Source organism: Molothrus aeneus, chromosome 6, assembly GCF_037042795.1.
Source record: "Molothrus aeneus isolate 106 chromosome 6, BPBGC_Maene_1.0, whole genome shotgun sequence".
Classification (NCBI taxonomy): Eukaryota; Metazoa; Chordata; class Aves; order Passeriformes; family Icteridae; genus Molothrus; species Molothrus aeneus.
This window is the reverse complement of record NC_089651.1, coordinates 33,497,976-33,513,262: the sequence shown is the minus strand read 5'-3', so window position 1 is coordinate 33,513,262 and position 15,287 is coordinate 33,497,976. Positions and strand designations below refer to the sequence as shown.

The window sequence follows — 15,287 nt, the reverse complement described above, 5'->3', positions numbered from 1 at the left end:
GCCAGGAACAAGTTTAACTTAACCATGCTTCCTTGAATTGTTCTGTTAAAACTGATGCAAACAATTCTAAAAAGTGAGAGTGAATTTGTACAAGGGACCATTGTAGGCATATGTGCGCACTGATCTTGAGGAAATGCTGCCACCTACTGCATCACCACAGGGTCCTACAGCATTCTGCTTTCCCTTCTTAACAGACTTAACAGGAACAGCTCATTTTGGTAACACAAGGTCAAAAATGCTGATGTTCTGCTAGAGCATATTAATTAGTCATAGTCTCATCCACCATGCTGAAGCATTACACATCTTCAATTGCTACAGACAGCCAAGCTAAAGTTATTCCTGTAACTCAAGAGGGAAAATAAAGGGTTTGATTTGGGAAATAACCTCCTGCCTATTCCAAATGCAAATTAGACTACAACACCAAAACCAAATCCTCTGTCTCCCATAAGTACTTTATCCTCTAGTTACCTGCAGAGAAGTAATTCTGTCATAGTGAATTGTAGTCATCTCATTCTCTGTCAAAGCATTTCCAGTCTGATCATTGATTTCAAAGCCAGTGTAGAATTTGAGCATATCTAAAAGCTGAGACATCATCAATATAAATTAGCAGATTAACAATAAGAGACACCCCATGAACACTACAAACAAAACCACAGTTTAAGAGGACAAATGCACAAACAAGAACTCCTCAAAGTTCTAGAAGAATTGGGAGTAGTATGTGAATTTTATACTTGGCTGATGCACAAAATAGTTTTTGTTAGGTATCTCATCTGCAAGCCATCAAAATTTCAGTATAGTCCACAAGCAATACGGTTTCTTGATATACTAGGGCTTGAAATTGAAATTCATCACAGTAAGGTGATCTAGCCAGAGGCTGTCACTGAACCCAACTTAGAGCTTCCTGCTACCAAAAGGGAGAGGCCTTGTGCCTTTCTGCCCTCTCTGATGGCAGCTCTGAAGTTCATCTGACCTTTCAATAGGATTATTCAATTTGGAGGAAGAAAATTATTCAGATGTGCTGCTGCCTTTGTGTACCATCAATACTGTGACCCTCAGAGAAAATGAACAAGTGGCAGAGATGGGGGACAGCAAGCAGCAGGAAAGGCAGCTGAGATGCAGGAAAGGGGACAGACCTTCAGATCCTGCCATATAAAAAACAATTTACTAGCTATGAGTGAGTAAACTGAAGGACAGAAGTGAAAAACAGCTGCACTGCAAAACAGTGTGAAGTCAAAATGAACGAGAGAAGAATGCAGTGGAGACAACTTCTGCTATGTGTGTGGTAAAGCATGCCAGAAGCTGCACTGCTTTCTAGCTTGTAATTTTAAGAACTCAAAATCAGAAGCAGAAATATTACTTTGCTCTTGTGAGACCCCACCTGCAGTACTGTGTCCAGCTCTGGGGTCTCCAACACTAAAAAACCTTGTTGGAAAATGTCCAGAGGAGTTTACTATAGGGCTGAAGCACCTCTTTTGTAACAACAGGCTGAGAGTCGAGACTGTTCAGCCTGGAGAAGGCTACAGGGAGACCCTATAGCTTCCTTTACAGTATCTAAAGGGAGCTACAAGAAGGATGGAGAAGGACTTTTCACAGAACATGTAGTCATAAAACTTTTCACTGTGAGGATGGTGAAGCACTGGAACTGGGCGCCCACAGATGCCCCATGCCTGGAGGTGTTCATGACCAGGTTTGATGGGACTCTGAGTAACCTGATCTAGTGGAAGGTGTCCCTGTCCATGGCAGGGGCATTGGAAGTGGATGACCTTGAAGGTCTGGTCCAACCCAAGCCATCCTGTGATTCCATGAAATGCTATGTAAGTAGTTACACACATAGGTACAGGTAAGAAAAAATACTGTGTGAAAGATTTAAATAAAGATGTAGTTTGCATCAAACAAAAGCCTATTTTTAATAAAAAGAAACCAACTGCAGCATTCAGAAACAAAGGGAATGAAAAAGTTCTTTTCAAGAATTTTGTATCTCACCTGGCAGAAGAGATGACCCTCTTTTTCTCTTTTAGCAAGACTAGACAGGTAACAGTGAACAACAAGATGGGAGTCATCCAACACTGTATTAAACCAGCGCCGTGTGGGAAGCAAAGCCTACGGTAAATAATATCATGTTAATACAACCGACTCCTGAAAAAGTAGGAAGTCCTGGCTTCTCAGGATTTTCCATTGCAAGAAGGCATATTAAGATAGATTGCTGCAGTTATTTGCATATCTAATACTCTCACAAAGGTATTAAAGCAGCAGTTATGTATGCCAAGACACTGGGTTGATGCAGTAAGCTGCTATGAACAGTCCTTTATGTAACGGGGAGCATGGCATGAACTTGCCATGAGTGAGCATTCATCCTGCCAGTCAAAAAGTAAATTAAATAAAGCAATTATTCTACTACTAAATGTCTACAGAATGAATGTGTGCTACAAATGATAAGTCAAACTGCTTCAGCATTGTTTTAAATGTCTGTTTTCTACACTAATTTAATGAATTTTAAGCTTGAGGTCCTTAAAATTGCCAACTGCTTCTTCTAAATATGATAGGGTATCTTCTCTTCTTTGCAAAATACTCAAGTATTTTTCAAATCTTTAATAACAACACAAATAGAGATCTTTTCTTCTCAATGTAAATAGATTAAGCTGCTATATGTAGCAAATGTTGAACAGCATACGGTAGAAGACCACAACAATTTAAGTGAAAAATTAGCTGTTCTCTACAGACTGAATTTAGAAAGCCAAAAAGCCATCAGCATGATGTTTAGAACTGAGATGAAGAAAAGAATCTGTACTAGAAAATGCTGGTTGCCCTATACAATAATTATGAAAGCAAACTCATAAAACCATAAGAACTCTCCAATGAATTATTACTTTCAAATTACCAAATCACCAGTTTTGATATGCAGCATATACACTGTAATATGAAACAATAATATTCTGAAAAAAGCCAAGTAAAAAGAGCCCATTAACTCAGTACATGCTACAAAGGCAATAAGACTTGAATTTACAGCTAATTTCTTGTTTGCTTGTTACAGTAACTTGAACAGGCTTTATAAATCTGACTGAATTCTAATCTTTCTATAATATCTAGAGGGAACCAATCTTAAAAATGCTTCTAAGCATTTTAAGTCAGACAGACTTTAGTTCACCTTCCAACATGTTTTCTCTTACCAGAGTATATTACATACAGCAAGCTCTAATTTAAATTATTCAATCTATTGCAACTACAAGCACAGACTACTTCAGTGATTTAACAGAGTGAGCCTGCAGAAATTCACCACAAAAGCATTTTAAAGTTCCCTGTGATACTGTTTCAGAAAACACTTGTTTTATTTCACAATGCCTTCTAAATCTGAAGTTACTCTAAAATAATTACTCATGAAAAAAATTGCAAATGAATGCCTTTTAATACTGGTACTGTGGTGCTTAAAACTGTCTCACTTCCTCGGTATCTGCTGAAAAACTTCACAAAACCTTGCTCCACGCCTTATGTCTCTAATAAACTGCAGATCCCCAGACCTGGTACTTCTAAATAATGAAGTCTAGCCAAACAGGAATAGTTTGCATTTCAGACTACTGCTGCTTTCTGGGATTTAATCCAACAACACAAAAGAAACTTTAAGTGACCTGTTATGCACTGGGAAGAATAATTCTGAATTATTCCTACCAGATTAAAGCATTACACATTTTCAGAAATGGCCAGTATTATTACCTCTATTCCAATTAAATGCTCTTCATTAAGCACTTTAGGATCCTAGTTTTGTCTGCTGGCTTATCAACATTGCTGGTCAGTTCCCAGCATGCATGCAATGCTACAACCTCTTATTTACAGACGGAAAATCACTTTTAAACAACCATATGCACAGCTGTGACATAATCACCTCCTATTTGGAATAAGGTTGTAATAATTACGTTATGCACTTTAACCCTAGAAAAGAACACCCAGAAACTGGCTGAATCCATTTAAAAACTTACCTCAAGGTCTAGCATGAGTTCAATAAACCTCTCACAATAATGAACTTTGTCCATAGAAATAGGACCTAGACAAAAAAATTTTAAAAAGTTTAAATTGATCCACATCACAATATACTTACACTTGAACAATTCCTTAAAAACTAAATAAATGCTACAAATATAAAAGTATTAATTTTAATCTTGTTAAAAGCTAATGAAATATTATTCTATTTTTAAAACAATCCTTTCTTATATTAAAAATTCTTCTGGTTAACAATTAAAGAGTAATAGAACCAGAATTTCAGGAGTGTTTTTATCTGCTTTGAAAAACCTTGAATATAACAAGCAAAACCGCTCACTTCCACAAGGTATCACTTCCCCATTATGTTTGTTAAGAACTTTTAATGCCAGGTACTCAAAAATACATTTTTAAAAGCTGCAAACAAGATGTGTGCAAAAGGCCTTGACCATATTCAAAGGTACTCATAGGTGACCACTAAGAAGCCTTTAGAATCATGTCAAAACACACCACATCTCCCTTAATGACTTTCCAACTTTTACAGCCTCCAAAGAAATGTTGAAGTAAATCTAAAACAGGTATAGCATAATTAGGAAAACAGAAGGGATAAGTATCCTTTCTGAGGAAGCCACATTAGAAAATTTACAGCTCAGGTAAGCACTGAAGTTTGCTACGAGTTTAACAGAAAAAGGAAAACTCTGGGAACTGATTTCACCCAAATTGTGCTGTGCTTAGAGCATAATAACCCTTTTCTGTTAAAAGGCTAACACCTTCCTCCACAAACACTTTTCCTTTCTAAATCAGGCAAGGAGATAATTTTGCTTGTCACAATGACTCAAGAGCAGTCAAATCTTACAGAATTTCACTTCACTTAGGCTTTTGTTCTTACTGTAAATCAACAGTATGAATAGACAGAGCCTTATGATATCCATTTATACCATCTATTTAATAAGGTACTTAAGTAAGTATGAAATGCTTTAAGGCTCTAAGCACACAGTAAAGAATATCAGTTCCCAGAAATATTGTTTTTACTAAGTACATACTGAATAGAAGGAAGTTTAAAGTAGCTTTTTACTGTTTAATTTTTAAAGTATATACAGATTTGAATATTCATTTTGATATGAAATCCATGCAGACAGGCATAGTGTTCACTACCAGCCTCACCTGAATAGGGTCCCCAACCTCAGGCTGATATCCTAAGGACTAGTTGCTTCAGCAACACAAAAAGATTTTCAAACAGATTACCAGATAACAAAGTAACATAAGAAACACAGTTACCTGAGACAGGTATTGACTTTAGAACAGAAATGAATTTCTGAATGAGCTGTGAAAGAAATCTTCTCTCTCGATATGCTCTAAAATTGGACATATGACAAAAGAATTAATACTCCTTAAATGCAGACTAGAAGTATATTGTAGCTTTCACAAATACAAAGTTGGCTGCTTCAAAATTATTATACTGATAATAGGTTGCTTTGAAACACACCTAAACTGTTTAGATGATAACTTTTGTCTCTGCACTCAGGAAGACAGATTAGCAGCCTACATTTTTGGCAGAGAAACTGGTTAACCACCTATGCTTCTTACTGTGTCAAGGAGAAGTCAGTCCCCTCCTACACCTTAGCACACTGCAGCACAAAGGCATTGGAACATTTAATTTTGGTGAGATATACACACATTATTGAAATACTTGCATAAGCTACATACCTAAGAGTGGAACACTTGCTAAAGGTCGTGAAAAAAAAGTGAGTAGCTATACAAATATTCTTTTGTGCTTTCATCCTTTAGTTTTAAGATTTGAAATCACAAATTCACTGACCAAATAAAATACGAAGTTCTATAACAGTATTTTGCATAAAGACTACTGAAAAACAGAACAGCTTCCAGGAGACCACGTATGATGAATCCTCACTGGCCACAGGTTTTCAAAAACCACCTTTTTCATTGAAACAATTTATTTTAGCTGAAACACAATGACTGCATTAAGGAAAAAAGGCTTCTGTACATACTGCATTCTTGACTCTTCATCCATTTTTGCATCATTTTTCTTAATTAGATTCCAGAATTTTCTTAGTTTTGGTGTCTTTTTCAACTCTTGTTCCAATCGATTCTGTAATGGTAAAGTGATATTCAGTCACCAAGGAACCTTGTTTTCATGAGATAAAAATACAGTCCAGTCTTTTTATTAAAAAAAAGGAAAAAATACGTAACAAACTGAAATAAAGAACTGTCTCTGGCTACTCTCACTAAGTATCACTGTGAAACTAAAATGAAATAATGCTAGAGAGTCCAGCCATGACTAGATGTCAGCTGCATTGCCTCCCTGCGACCTCATGGCCTTGTCTACAAATTATAGCTTGAAGAAGCTATAAACAACAAAGCTCAGTTTTCTGAAAAATTACATAAAAAACATTATTACATGGAAATTTGTAACAAAAAAAAAAAAAAAAAAAAGATTTAGCAAAGCAGACAAAAATGTAATTCCATAGCAACACTGTAAATATTAGAGTTCTTCAACAGTATTCCATAAGAATTTACTGTACAAGATTTGGACACTGCCTAGAAAACTGCTCTGCCAGTTAACAGTGTTATGCTTACAGGTTGTAGAGCCATCCACATGGGTAAGGAAATCAGCTGCTGCACCTGTCCTCTGATCAAATCCACTTCCTGTTAGAAAGTTACAGACGATAAAAAAATTTAGAACATTCTTATGTTTTCTGATATGCCCGTCTTACAAAATACATTTATGTACAGATCTGACAAAACTATTTATATTGTTTTATCAGATTTGACAACTTCCTAACAGGAACCTGCACTATAACCCTACCCAGAGACACCTCTGTATTTTAGGTTCTTTTCATGGAGTCTGTCAGTTCTTAACACTTCACCATGGGCCCCATCCATGCAAGTACTTTTAGGACAAAAGCTGCTGAGAACTGATGTTCCCTCTCCCATCATTTCTTATTCCTGAACTCACCCACTGTGCTTTCTCTACTTGTTTTTAAGCTGTTCTTTGTCTCCTGGAGCCCTTAATTTATCAAGTTTCTCTCACTTCTACACTCTTCCCAGTGGCTGAAACAAACCATTTTCTCCATGTCAGTTCAAATGTGCTCTCTCCAACTATGCCTACGATCTAGATCCACAAAGTTTTCCTTCTTTCCTGAGCTACTGAAAAATTTCAATTGACATCTTAAATATGTCTTCATGGACAAATACTCCATTCTCAGCACTCTGAAACTTCAAACTTCAGTGCTCTTCACTAAAAACACTACTGTACTATTCCATTCTGCCTTTCACAAAGAAGGGTAGCTTCTAATAACAGTGTGCTTTCACAGGCACATTTTCAACAGTTTCCCTATCATGTTTTATTAGAAATATGCTCTACAAGAAGGATTCTGTAGTCACCATCAAATTATGTAAAATGAAGATGCATTGTACCATGGCCACTATAGAAAAATACTATCTCAATAAAATATATACATAAAGTTCAAGATGGTTACTGGCTCCCAAAATCAACTAATACACTTTCTATGTTGTTTTGTCTGAGAGACAATTTTATTTGTGCAAACCCTGATTTTGGATAATACACCCCACATGAAATATAAGTAAGGAAAAAGCCCAGTAGCAAGAGAGGTTAGTGAGCACTGCTACATATAACAGGTAAAGTGTTCTTCCTGCTTGCTACTTAGGACCTTTAACTCTGTTTTAACCATGGATTGAGAACACAAGTTGGTCTATTGCTTTCTTAAAACTAATTCAGGAGAACTGCAGATAAAAATTGTATCTAAACCTGGTTTCAAAAGTGAAAAAAGCCTCACTGTCTTTCTCAATAATTAATGGAAATAATTTTTGTGCTATTTCTTAGGCAAACTAAAAGAGGACAGTAGTAACGAATTGGTTTTAAATGTAAAGCATCTTTTCAAAAATAAATACATAAATTTTACAGTACCATTTTTAATACAAAAATTTATATTAAATCCTGTTTTTTAATTGTCTAACTGCCAATCCTTCAGTTGCAAGTCTCATCTATGACCTTATATCAGAGAAAAGCAAATGGGTAGAGAGAGATGAGTCAGAGTCAAAACAGAGGGTAAAAGCCCTCTGGTACTGTGTTTTCCTTAAATCCGAATTTTGCTTCATCTGTCTTGTAAGAAAAAATTGCTCAAACTAAACTGCTACAAACACAAAACAGCATAAACACACCGGAAATATTTACATTTACTTTTAACATACCAAACTATTGAAGCAGTGATCAAGGAAAAGCAGCAGGATTGTCTGTTCATGCAGAGAGTACTCACTCTCATTTTCAACCAACGATGCTTCCAGTATGCGTTTGAAAAAGAAAGGAAAATGTTCTGGCCTTTTTTTGAATGTCTAGGAATAGAAGAGGAAGGTAACTTTGAGTCAGGTTGATAGAAATAATTTCAATCTTCATTCACATAACATAGCAGAAATTCTCTAAATCCATTTAAATCTATAAAAGAAGGGATTAGTTTTTTTCATTTTCATTTATTCTAACCAGGCAGCACAAGCAAAACAAACTAATGATATCCTTCTGACAAGGGATCCTCCCCCTAATACCTTCTGCATAGTCTAACAGATGATGCACAGGACAAACTAAACAAGAAGCACAGGTGAAGTCTTGTGGGGATGTTCACCTCATGACTGCACAGAAAAACTCTAACATCTCCCAGCTAGAAGATAAATGGTAGGTTTTGGCCAAAGCTATGGCAGCCTTAAGTGAGGTGCAAAAAGTGAGCAAGTAAAAATCACCAGAGATTAATTATAGTCCCGGAACTTCCACTGAGCTACGTGAGCAGGAAAAAGATAAACTGAATAATCACCAAGATAAAGTCATTCCTTTACAAGGGCAGTCATGTACCAAATAAATTTAACTAAGCTGCTTGGAACATAACATGCACCTGACATTTTACTTGTAGTACATGTGCCAGAAGAAAAGCACTAAGATAATATACGAGCAAGTTATTAATCCTTTGTGCTTTGCCAACACGCAAGTAATGGCACACATATTGAACTAAGTGTGCTTCTGAAATAATACCAGCATAGAATGCATAACTAGGCTTCTGTTGTTGAGATAGCCTGTAAAACCTGGATTGTTTGTAGAAACATTAAATAACTTCTAAACCTATCATAACAAAAAAAAAACCAAAACCCAAACAAACAATATACACAAAAGAAGAGTAAGACATTGTTTTAAAATAAAGCAAAAAAGGTAGAAACCAATATGCACATGTTTTAAGCAAGGCGTTATACAGATATAGAAATCCTTCTTTTTCCTTCAATATCAGGAAAAGAACTTCCCTGTAAATACCCAACCTCTGTTAAGAGGCAAAAAAGTAAATGCTGGTGATAATGTTCAGCATCTCAAAGCAGAACCAAGGACTTTCACACCAGAAGGAATCAAGTAATTTTTCACCTGTCCATTCCCTTCTCCAAAAAAACCCACAAAGTTTGAAACACCACATGAGGTATTCCAGCTGAGACACCATTTCCTTTTTAACACTACAAGCTCTTCTACCTTCTGTCACTGTAAGTGAGCATGCTGTAAAAGCTGCAACTTGCAGATCAAAGTCAATTCTAGCTGCAATTGAAATCAGTTACCTCCCACGCAGGGACATTCTCTCTGAACTTCTCATTCACCATACAGCAGATTGACATTAAATATGCCTTACTGGACACCTCTGGAGAATAATTCATCCATAGGTAATTTTCAAGGTACTGACTGTGAAGAGATAAAGAGTATTTCATTAGTTGCAGCCACCCACATAATCTGTCACTCATTTAAAAAAGCAGTTATCCACAAGGCTTTTTTTCCCCTCCTTCCCCCAAAAGCCATCTTCATAGTTTGTGAGTAGTTCCTCAAGTTACCTCTCATCTAGGTCACTGAAGCAAAACTTGTTAGACTCAGTAACTGATGACACTAACACTTTCACAGAAAGGACAGGAACCTCTAACTCTGTTCTACTGCTGACATAGAAATCCCAGAAGTCCATTGCATGCCATTTGTTAGTGTCAAACCCTTAACCACAATTGACATTTTTTTCTTCTGCACTTTTTCTAATTAAGATGCAAAAAACCAAGGGAAGTTTGTCCTTTGTAGTTACTGGTACTAACTTAGGGACTTGAGCCTTTCTGAAACATATAATGTATCTCAAACAAAAAACATATCATATTTTTTCTTAAGATTCGAGAGATATAAGAACCAAATAGAACATAAAATACTGTGGTTTTAAGTACATATTGTTAATATTTATTTTACATCTTTTCAGACATACCCTGTAAATTCTTCCAGGAAAGTATGAAGCAGTTGTGAACTACTGTTTAAACAGATTTCCCTTCTTTTTCAAGAGAAGAAAACGTTAATGATGCTGCTGCAGCACAATCGATTTTTAACCTCATACTAAGAGACATAATCCAAAAACTTCTCTGATTTCAGTGAGTTCTGATTTAAGGCTTAATGATACATTCCAAATTACAGACCCAAGTTTTTCACTTATTTCATTCATACTCTCTTTCTCAGGGTTGTACTTAAACTAGAAACTGAGATTCATAAAACAAGACAGTCTGAGATGTCACTTACATTTATGGAATTATTTCCTCTTTAAACTAAGGTTCTCCTCACTTAATTTCCTCAGTACACAACTCCAGGCCTTACAAAGTATGAATGAATACACTACCTTCAAACTGTCTTACTGCCCTGCATTTGCTTCTCACCTTTACAGGTTCCTAGGAAAATATAACTCCAAATTTCCCTCCCATTAGCTCACCTGAATTCAAGAAGCATTATCTTCCTAATCGCAAACCTAAAAAGGAAAAATTAATCAATTAACACAGGAAAGAAAGCCTCCCACATACAGCTGCATGGAAAATGACTATATTTTCCTTTATTTCATTATATAAGGAAACTTGTAGAAACACTCAGGAATTACTTCTGTCCTGATATTTCCATGCAATAGCAACCACTTGAATGCAGAAGCAACTGCTGGAACACTGGAGATGCTAAAGTTCATAGAGAGTCATTAAGCAATTAAATTCATATTTAAAAGAGACTAATGTAGGCCTTTCAAATATAAAAACACCACTTCTAATAGCCTTGATGATACAAACTGCTAGCGGATGAGAGCGTCTCCTGGAAATCTACAATTATATATTTAATCTGTTCATAATGGTGTTTTGTTCTTAGTGACTGGCAATGGAAGTTTGCTTTGACTCCATATGACAAATTCTTAGATTGCTTTCATACAGGAATAATACAGAGAATTCTCTGCAGAGCTCAATCTTCCCCAAAAAGCTCCAGCTACAGTTACACCTCTTTTCTGCACAGAGAGCTGCAGAATGCAGTGCATCTCGGATTTGTCTCCCCCATCTAACAGTACAATTTACTGAAACCACTTTTCCTTCATGAATCTGGTAAGAGCAGCCAGAACAGCAGAGAAAGCTAGAGGCAGTGCACTCTGCAGCAGTTTTTCTTTACATTCCTTAGTGACAAAAGAAGAGATCAGCCTTCTATAACTACCACAACACAACCAACATAAAAGACAACAGACCACCAGGGAAAGTGTCTGAAAAATATTCACTCCAACCATCACATTTAAGGTTTATGGGCTTAGGAACTCTCTTGTTACCACATTCAGACTTTGAAATACCATCATGGTTAAATTACTTAAATGAAAATTACTTGAGTAATTTTCATCTGCTTTTAACATATAGACAAGTTTGAAAGTATTCTATCAAACATTAGAAACAACTCCAACATTGTTAATGTTGGAATGGTAGAAAATAAGAGAAAGCAACCGGTCTACTTACTTTGACCTGACAATTTCTTTTGTGTATACATCTTCAATGACCTATGGAAAAAAAAATTAAGAGACTTTTATATACCCACTAATGTGATTCAGAATGCATTAAGACATTTTACTCTGAATTAGATACTCTCTGCTTACAGCTATAAAAATACTTTCAATAAATTTTTTCAACAAGAATGAAAGAACCTGCACTGTAAGTCGTAACAGACTTATAGTCTGGCACATTTTGACATCACATGACACAGAGATGCAGTTCAGCTGTTGATGTACATCCTAACAATCTACAGTTCTAACTATCACAAATACTACAAAATAAACTGAGGCTAAACGGAGATTTAGGCAAACAAGGAAAAGAAACTTAACATTTAAGTACCCTGCAATACACAAAACCTAACACACGATGCCAAATTTTAAACATTCAAAATGCACATATCCACCAGAATGGCAATAAAGTTGCCTGATGGAAGCTTACCAAAAAAGCTTTTAGAAAGAATACAGTTCAGTAATACCTGCATCTTTCATCCCTGTTTGATTTCTAAAAGTAGAACCTCTTCAAGCATCTTTGCACCTCAAAGGAGATGCTTGAAAGTCTTTTGCCCTCATAACTTCAGGCCAAAATAAACTGAATAGAATACAAAATAACTGCATGCTACAGCATACCTTCCTGACAGTGCCTACATTTATAAACTACAAATACATAACAAATTACATTGTCTCAAGAAACAGTTGACCTTCCTAGCAGTCTCCTAATAGTCTCATATAAAATAAGCAACACTAAATATTGGCACATCACAGACTGGTTGATCCTCATTCCTTAACAGCCCCCAACAAAATTCCAGTAGAAGTAATTACCTTTACATCAAAAGACAATGTTTTCTTCACATGTGGAGCCCAGTATTTATTTGCTAACTGCACAAGGAAAAAAAAAAGAAAGGTTAAATACATACATTTTCAGGTCAACGACACAACATCTCTACAACATATCACATCTCCAAATTTTATTTCACTAGTATCTTGCTTAATTTCAGCTTATGCTAACTACAAGTAACAAAATTATGTTTTTAACAGCAATGCTTATCAACCATTTAAGGCTGATAAGCACTGCTGTTTATATAGGCTTTTATGCCTAAACCTCCTTCAACAGAAATGCGATTCTTTGGAAAAATTTCAGATGCATAGGCTGCTATCTAAGAAACATTTCCTATTCTTAACTAACGTCTAACAAATCCATCAAAAATAAGCCATAAACTTTTAGGAACTGCAAATGCCAAATGGCTAGAGATTATGCTTCCTTGAGGACTCTGACAAGTAACTAGAGGCAGTATAGAAAAGTCTATCATTTTAAGGCTCTTTGCTGCAGCTATCACTTCACCAATACTCCTGAGCAATGATGACAAGAGGTTCCTGTGCAACTTTATTCAAGCTTCTTGATGCTCTAGAAGAGGAAGAAGAGCAGATTTCAAAAAAAAGAAAAAAAAAAAAAAGAAAAAAAAAAAAAAAAAGAAAGAGGACTTGTAGGAAATCACGTAGAACTTTAACCAACAAGGAACTCTCGGCAGCTTTTCACACACTAAAACACGCCTTACAGCGATGCGCAGTGTATTGGCAGCGCTGCTTTGTAAATCCCGCTGGTCCGGAAGCGCGGGGGGAAGCACCCTCTCGTACAGGACAGAGGCGTACATCCCAAGACCCTCTCGCCATCACCCACGGCCTGCAAAGGCTATTTAAACACCGCCAGAACGGCCCTTCGAGCCCATGCTGCGGCCGCGGCAGAGGCGGCCAGGAGGCGCCGCCGGCCCTACCTGTGTCACGTACTCCGCGTTGATCTGAGACACCGTGGGCGCCACGATCTTCTTCGGCGGGCCCGAGGACGCTGCCGTCGCCGCGGCCGCCGCCATGGTGCCGCCGCTGGAGCCGCCCGGCACAGGCCCCGGTGCCCCGGCGCTGCCAGCCCGGGCTAGGCCGAGGGAGGGATCTCCGGGCCGGGAGCAGCGGAGGCGGGAGCGCTTCCGGGGCCAGGAGGGCTGGAGCGGCCGCGGGGAGGCGGGCGGCGGCCGCGCCATCTGCTGCTCCCTCCGTGCCGCTGCAGCTCCCTCTTCCTGCACCGCCACAGCTCCTTCCCTACACCCCCCCTCCATCCCTGCCGCCTGTCAACGCACCGGGTTGCTGCCACACTCAGCTTTCTAACGCTTACGTGGACTCCTGTTTTATGTATCACTTGGAGCGCAGCTTTCCGTCCATCTGACGTGAAAAACCCCCACACTCTTTTTAATATCAAACTGTTGCCACCGACTCCTGAGCGTGGGTGAGCGCTCTGTCCCATCCACAGGTCCGAAATTAAGGCCTTTCACTCAAGAGTTGGCCAGGATGATTCTTAAGGGCACCCTTCCAACTCAGAGTACTCTGTTGAATCTCTTGAAATGCGTGCAGGAAAGGCAAAGGTACAAGGGTAAAATTGCATGCTCAAGGAAGTCAACAGTTTGGTAATGCTTTAGAATGGTTTGCAATTAACTTCCTCTATTTGGTAAACTAATTAATTAAGGAGGATATTACCAGACTCCCCAGGGAAGTTACTGTGCTTTGTTTCTGCGCTCATTATCCATCACCTGCCACTTGAGTACTTTAAACTTCCAGGCAGGTCCCATTGAAGTCTGTTTGAATATGACCTCCTTTGTTTTCATATCAAGGTGATCTCCATTTCATTTCTTCAAGCAGAGGTTAAACTAAATATTCTTTTTGAAGTTGAATTAGAATGTACAATGGGAGTGGGAAAAGTAATGACAGTACCTTGAATAAGATCAGACAATGGCTGCATTCAAATAAATATGCCCTACTGCATGCCTTTACTTTAGAAGATCCAGGAAGACGAGAACTAGTAAAATTTAAAAAAGTACCAATAACAAATTTTGTAAATAACAAGGATTGAAATTGAAGCTATAAAACAGTGATAAAAAATGACAAAGGAATGTAAGGTTATTACGTATATATAGGCTGAAAATAGGAACGTTTCTGAACTGGCTTTCAGATGGAAGCCAAAAGTTTGATTTGTGCTAAGATGGGACAATTAGGAGAGGCAAATTCATTTTGGACTTTGTAAATTTTGTAAAAAAATTTGTGAATTTTCTCGAACAGCCTTGCAAGGCTAACCTAACCTGGTTATGCTCGATCATCAGGCCTGTGTCAAAACCCACAAATTTCTATATGCTATCAAAGCTATGAAACCTCAAGGAGGAATCCACATTTACCTGACTTTAGGTATTTGGGTGTCCCAGTGAGGAGGTCAGTTGTCTTCAGCCTCACTACAGTCAGTGTGGCAACAGATGTCCTTCCAAAGGGCAAGTCAGAACTACTCTAAGTGTTCTCATTCTCTGAAGGAGCTTCTGATATCAGAAAGTAATATTAGTTGCCTAATGTTAGGCAGTAAGATTACATCCCTCAGTGAAAATGTCAAATCAAGTGACAAAGATCCTCTCCCTATAAATAATATATTAA

At 37.6% G+C, this 15,287-nt stretch overlaps 1 protein-coding gene across 1 annotated transcript in view; it reads right to left on the bottom strand.

Moving 5' to 3' along the window:
- Positions 1 to 13,719, bottom strand: part of AQR (aquarius intron-binding spliceosomal factor) — a 47,024-nt gene extending 33,305 nt beyond the window's left edge. The window contains exons 1-12 of the mRNA XM_066552379.1: positions 13,598 to 13,719; positions 12,648 to 12,704; positions 11,797 to 11,837; positions 10,758 to 10,793; positions 9,592 to 9,712; positions 8,203 to 8,343; positions 6,568 to 6,636; positions 5,979 to 6,079; positions 5,248 to 5,324; positions 3,972 to 4,036; positions 1,984 to 2,100; positions 469 to 582 (exon numbers count right to left, since the gene is read on the bottom strand). Coding sequence (XP_066408476.1) covers positions 469 to 582; positions 1,984 to 2,100; positions 3,972 to 4,036; positions 5,248 to 5,324; positions 5,979 to 6,079; positions 6,568 to 6,636; positions 8,203 to 8,343; positions 9,592 to 9,712; positions 10,758 to 10,793; positions 11,797 to 11,837; positions 12,648 to 12,704; positions 13,598 to 13,693 — 1,035 coding nt within the window. The 5' untranslated portion in view covers positions 13,694 to 13,719. The remainder of the gene's footprint in view (positions 1 to 468; positions 583 to 1,983; positions 2,101 to 3,971; positions 4,037 to 5,247; positions 5,325 to 5,978; positions 6,080 to 6,567; positions 6,637 to 8,202; positions 8,344 to 9,591; positions 9,713 to 10,757; positions 10,794 to 11,796; positions 11,838 to 12,647; positions 12,705 to 13,597) is intronic.
- Positions 13,720 to 15,287: the final 1,568 nt, after the last annotated feature.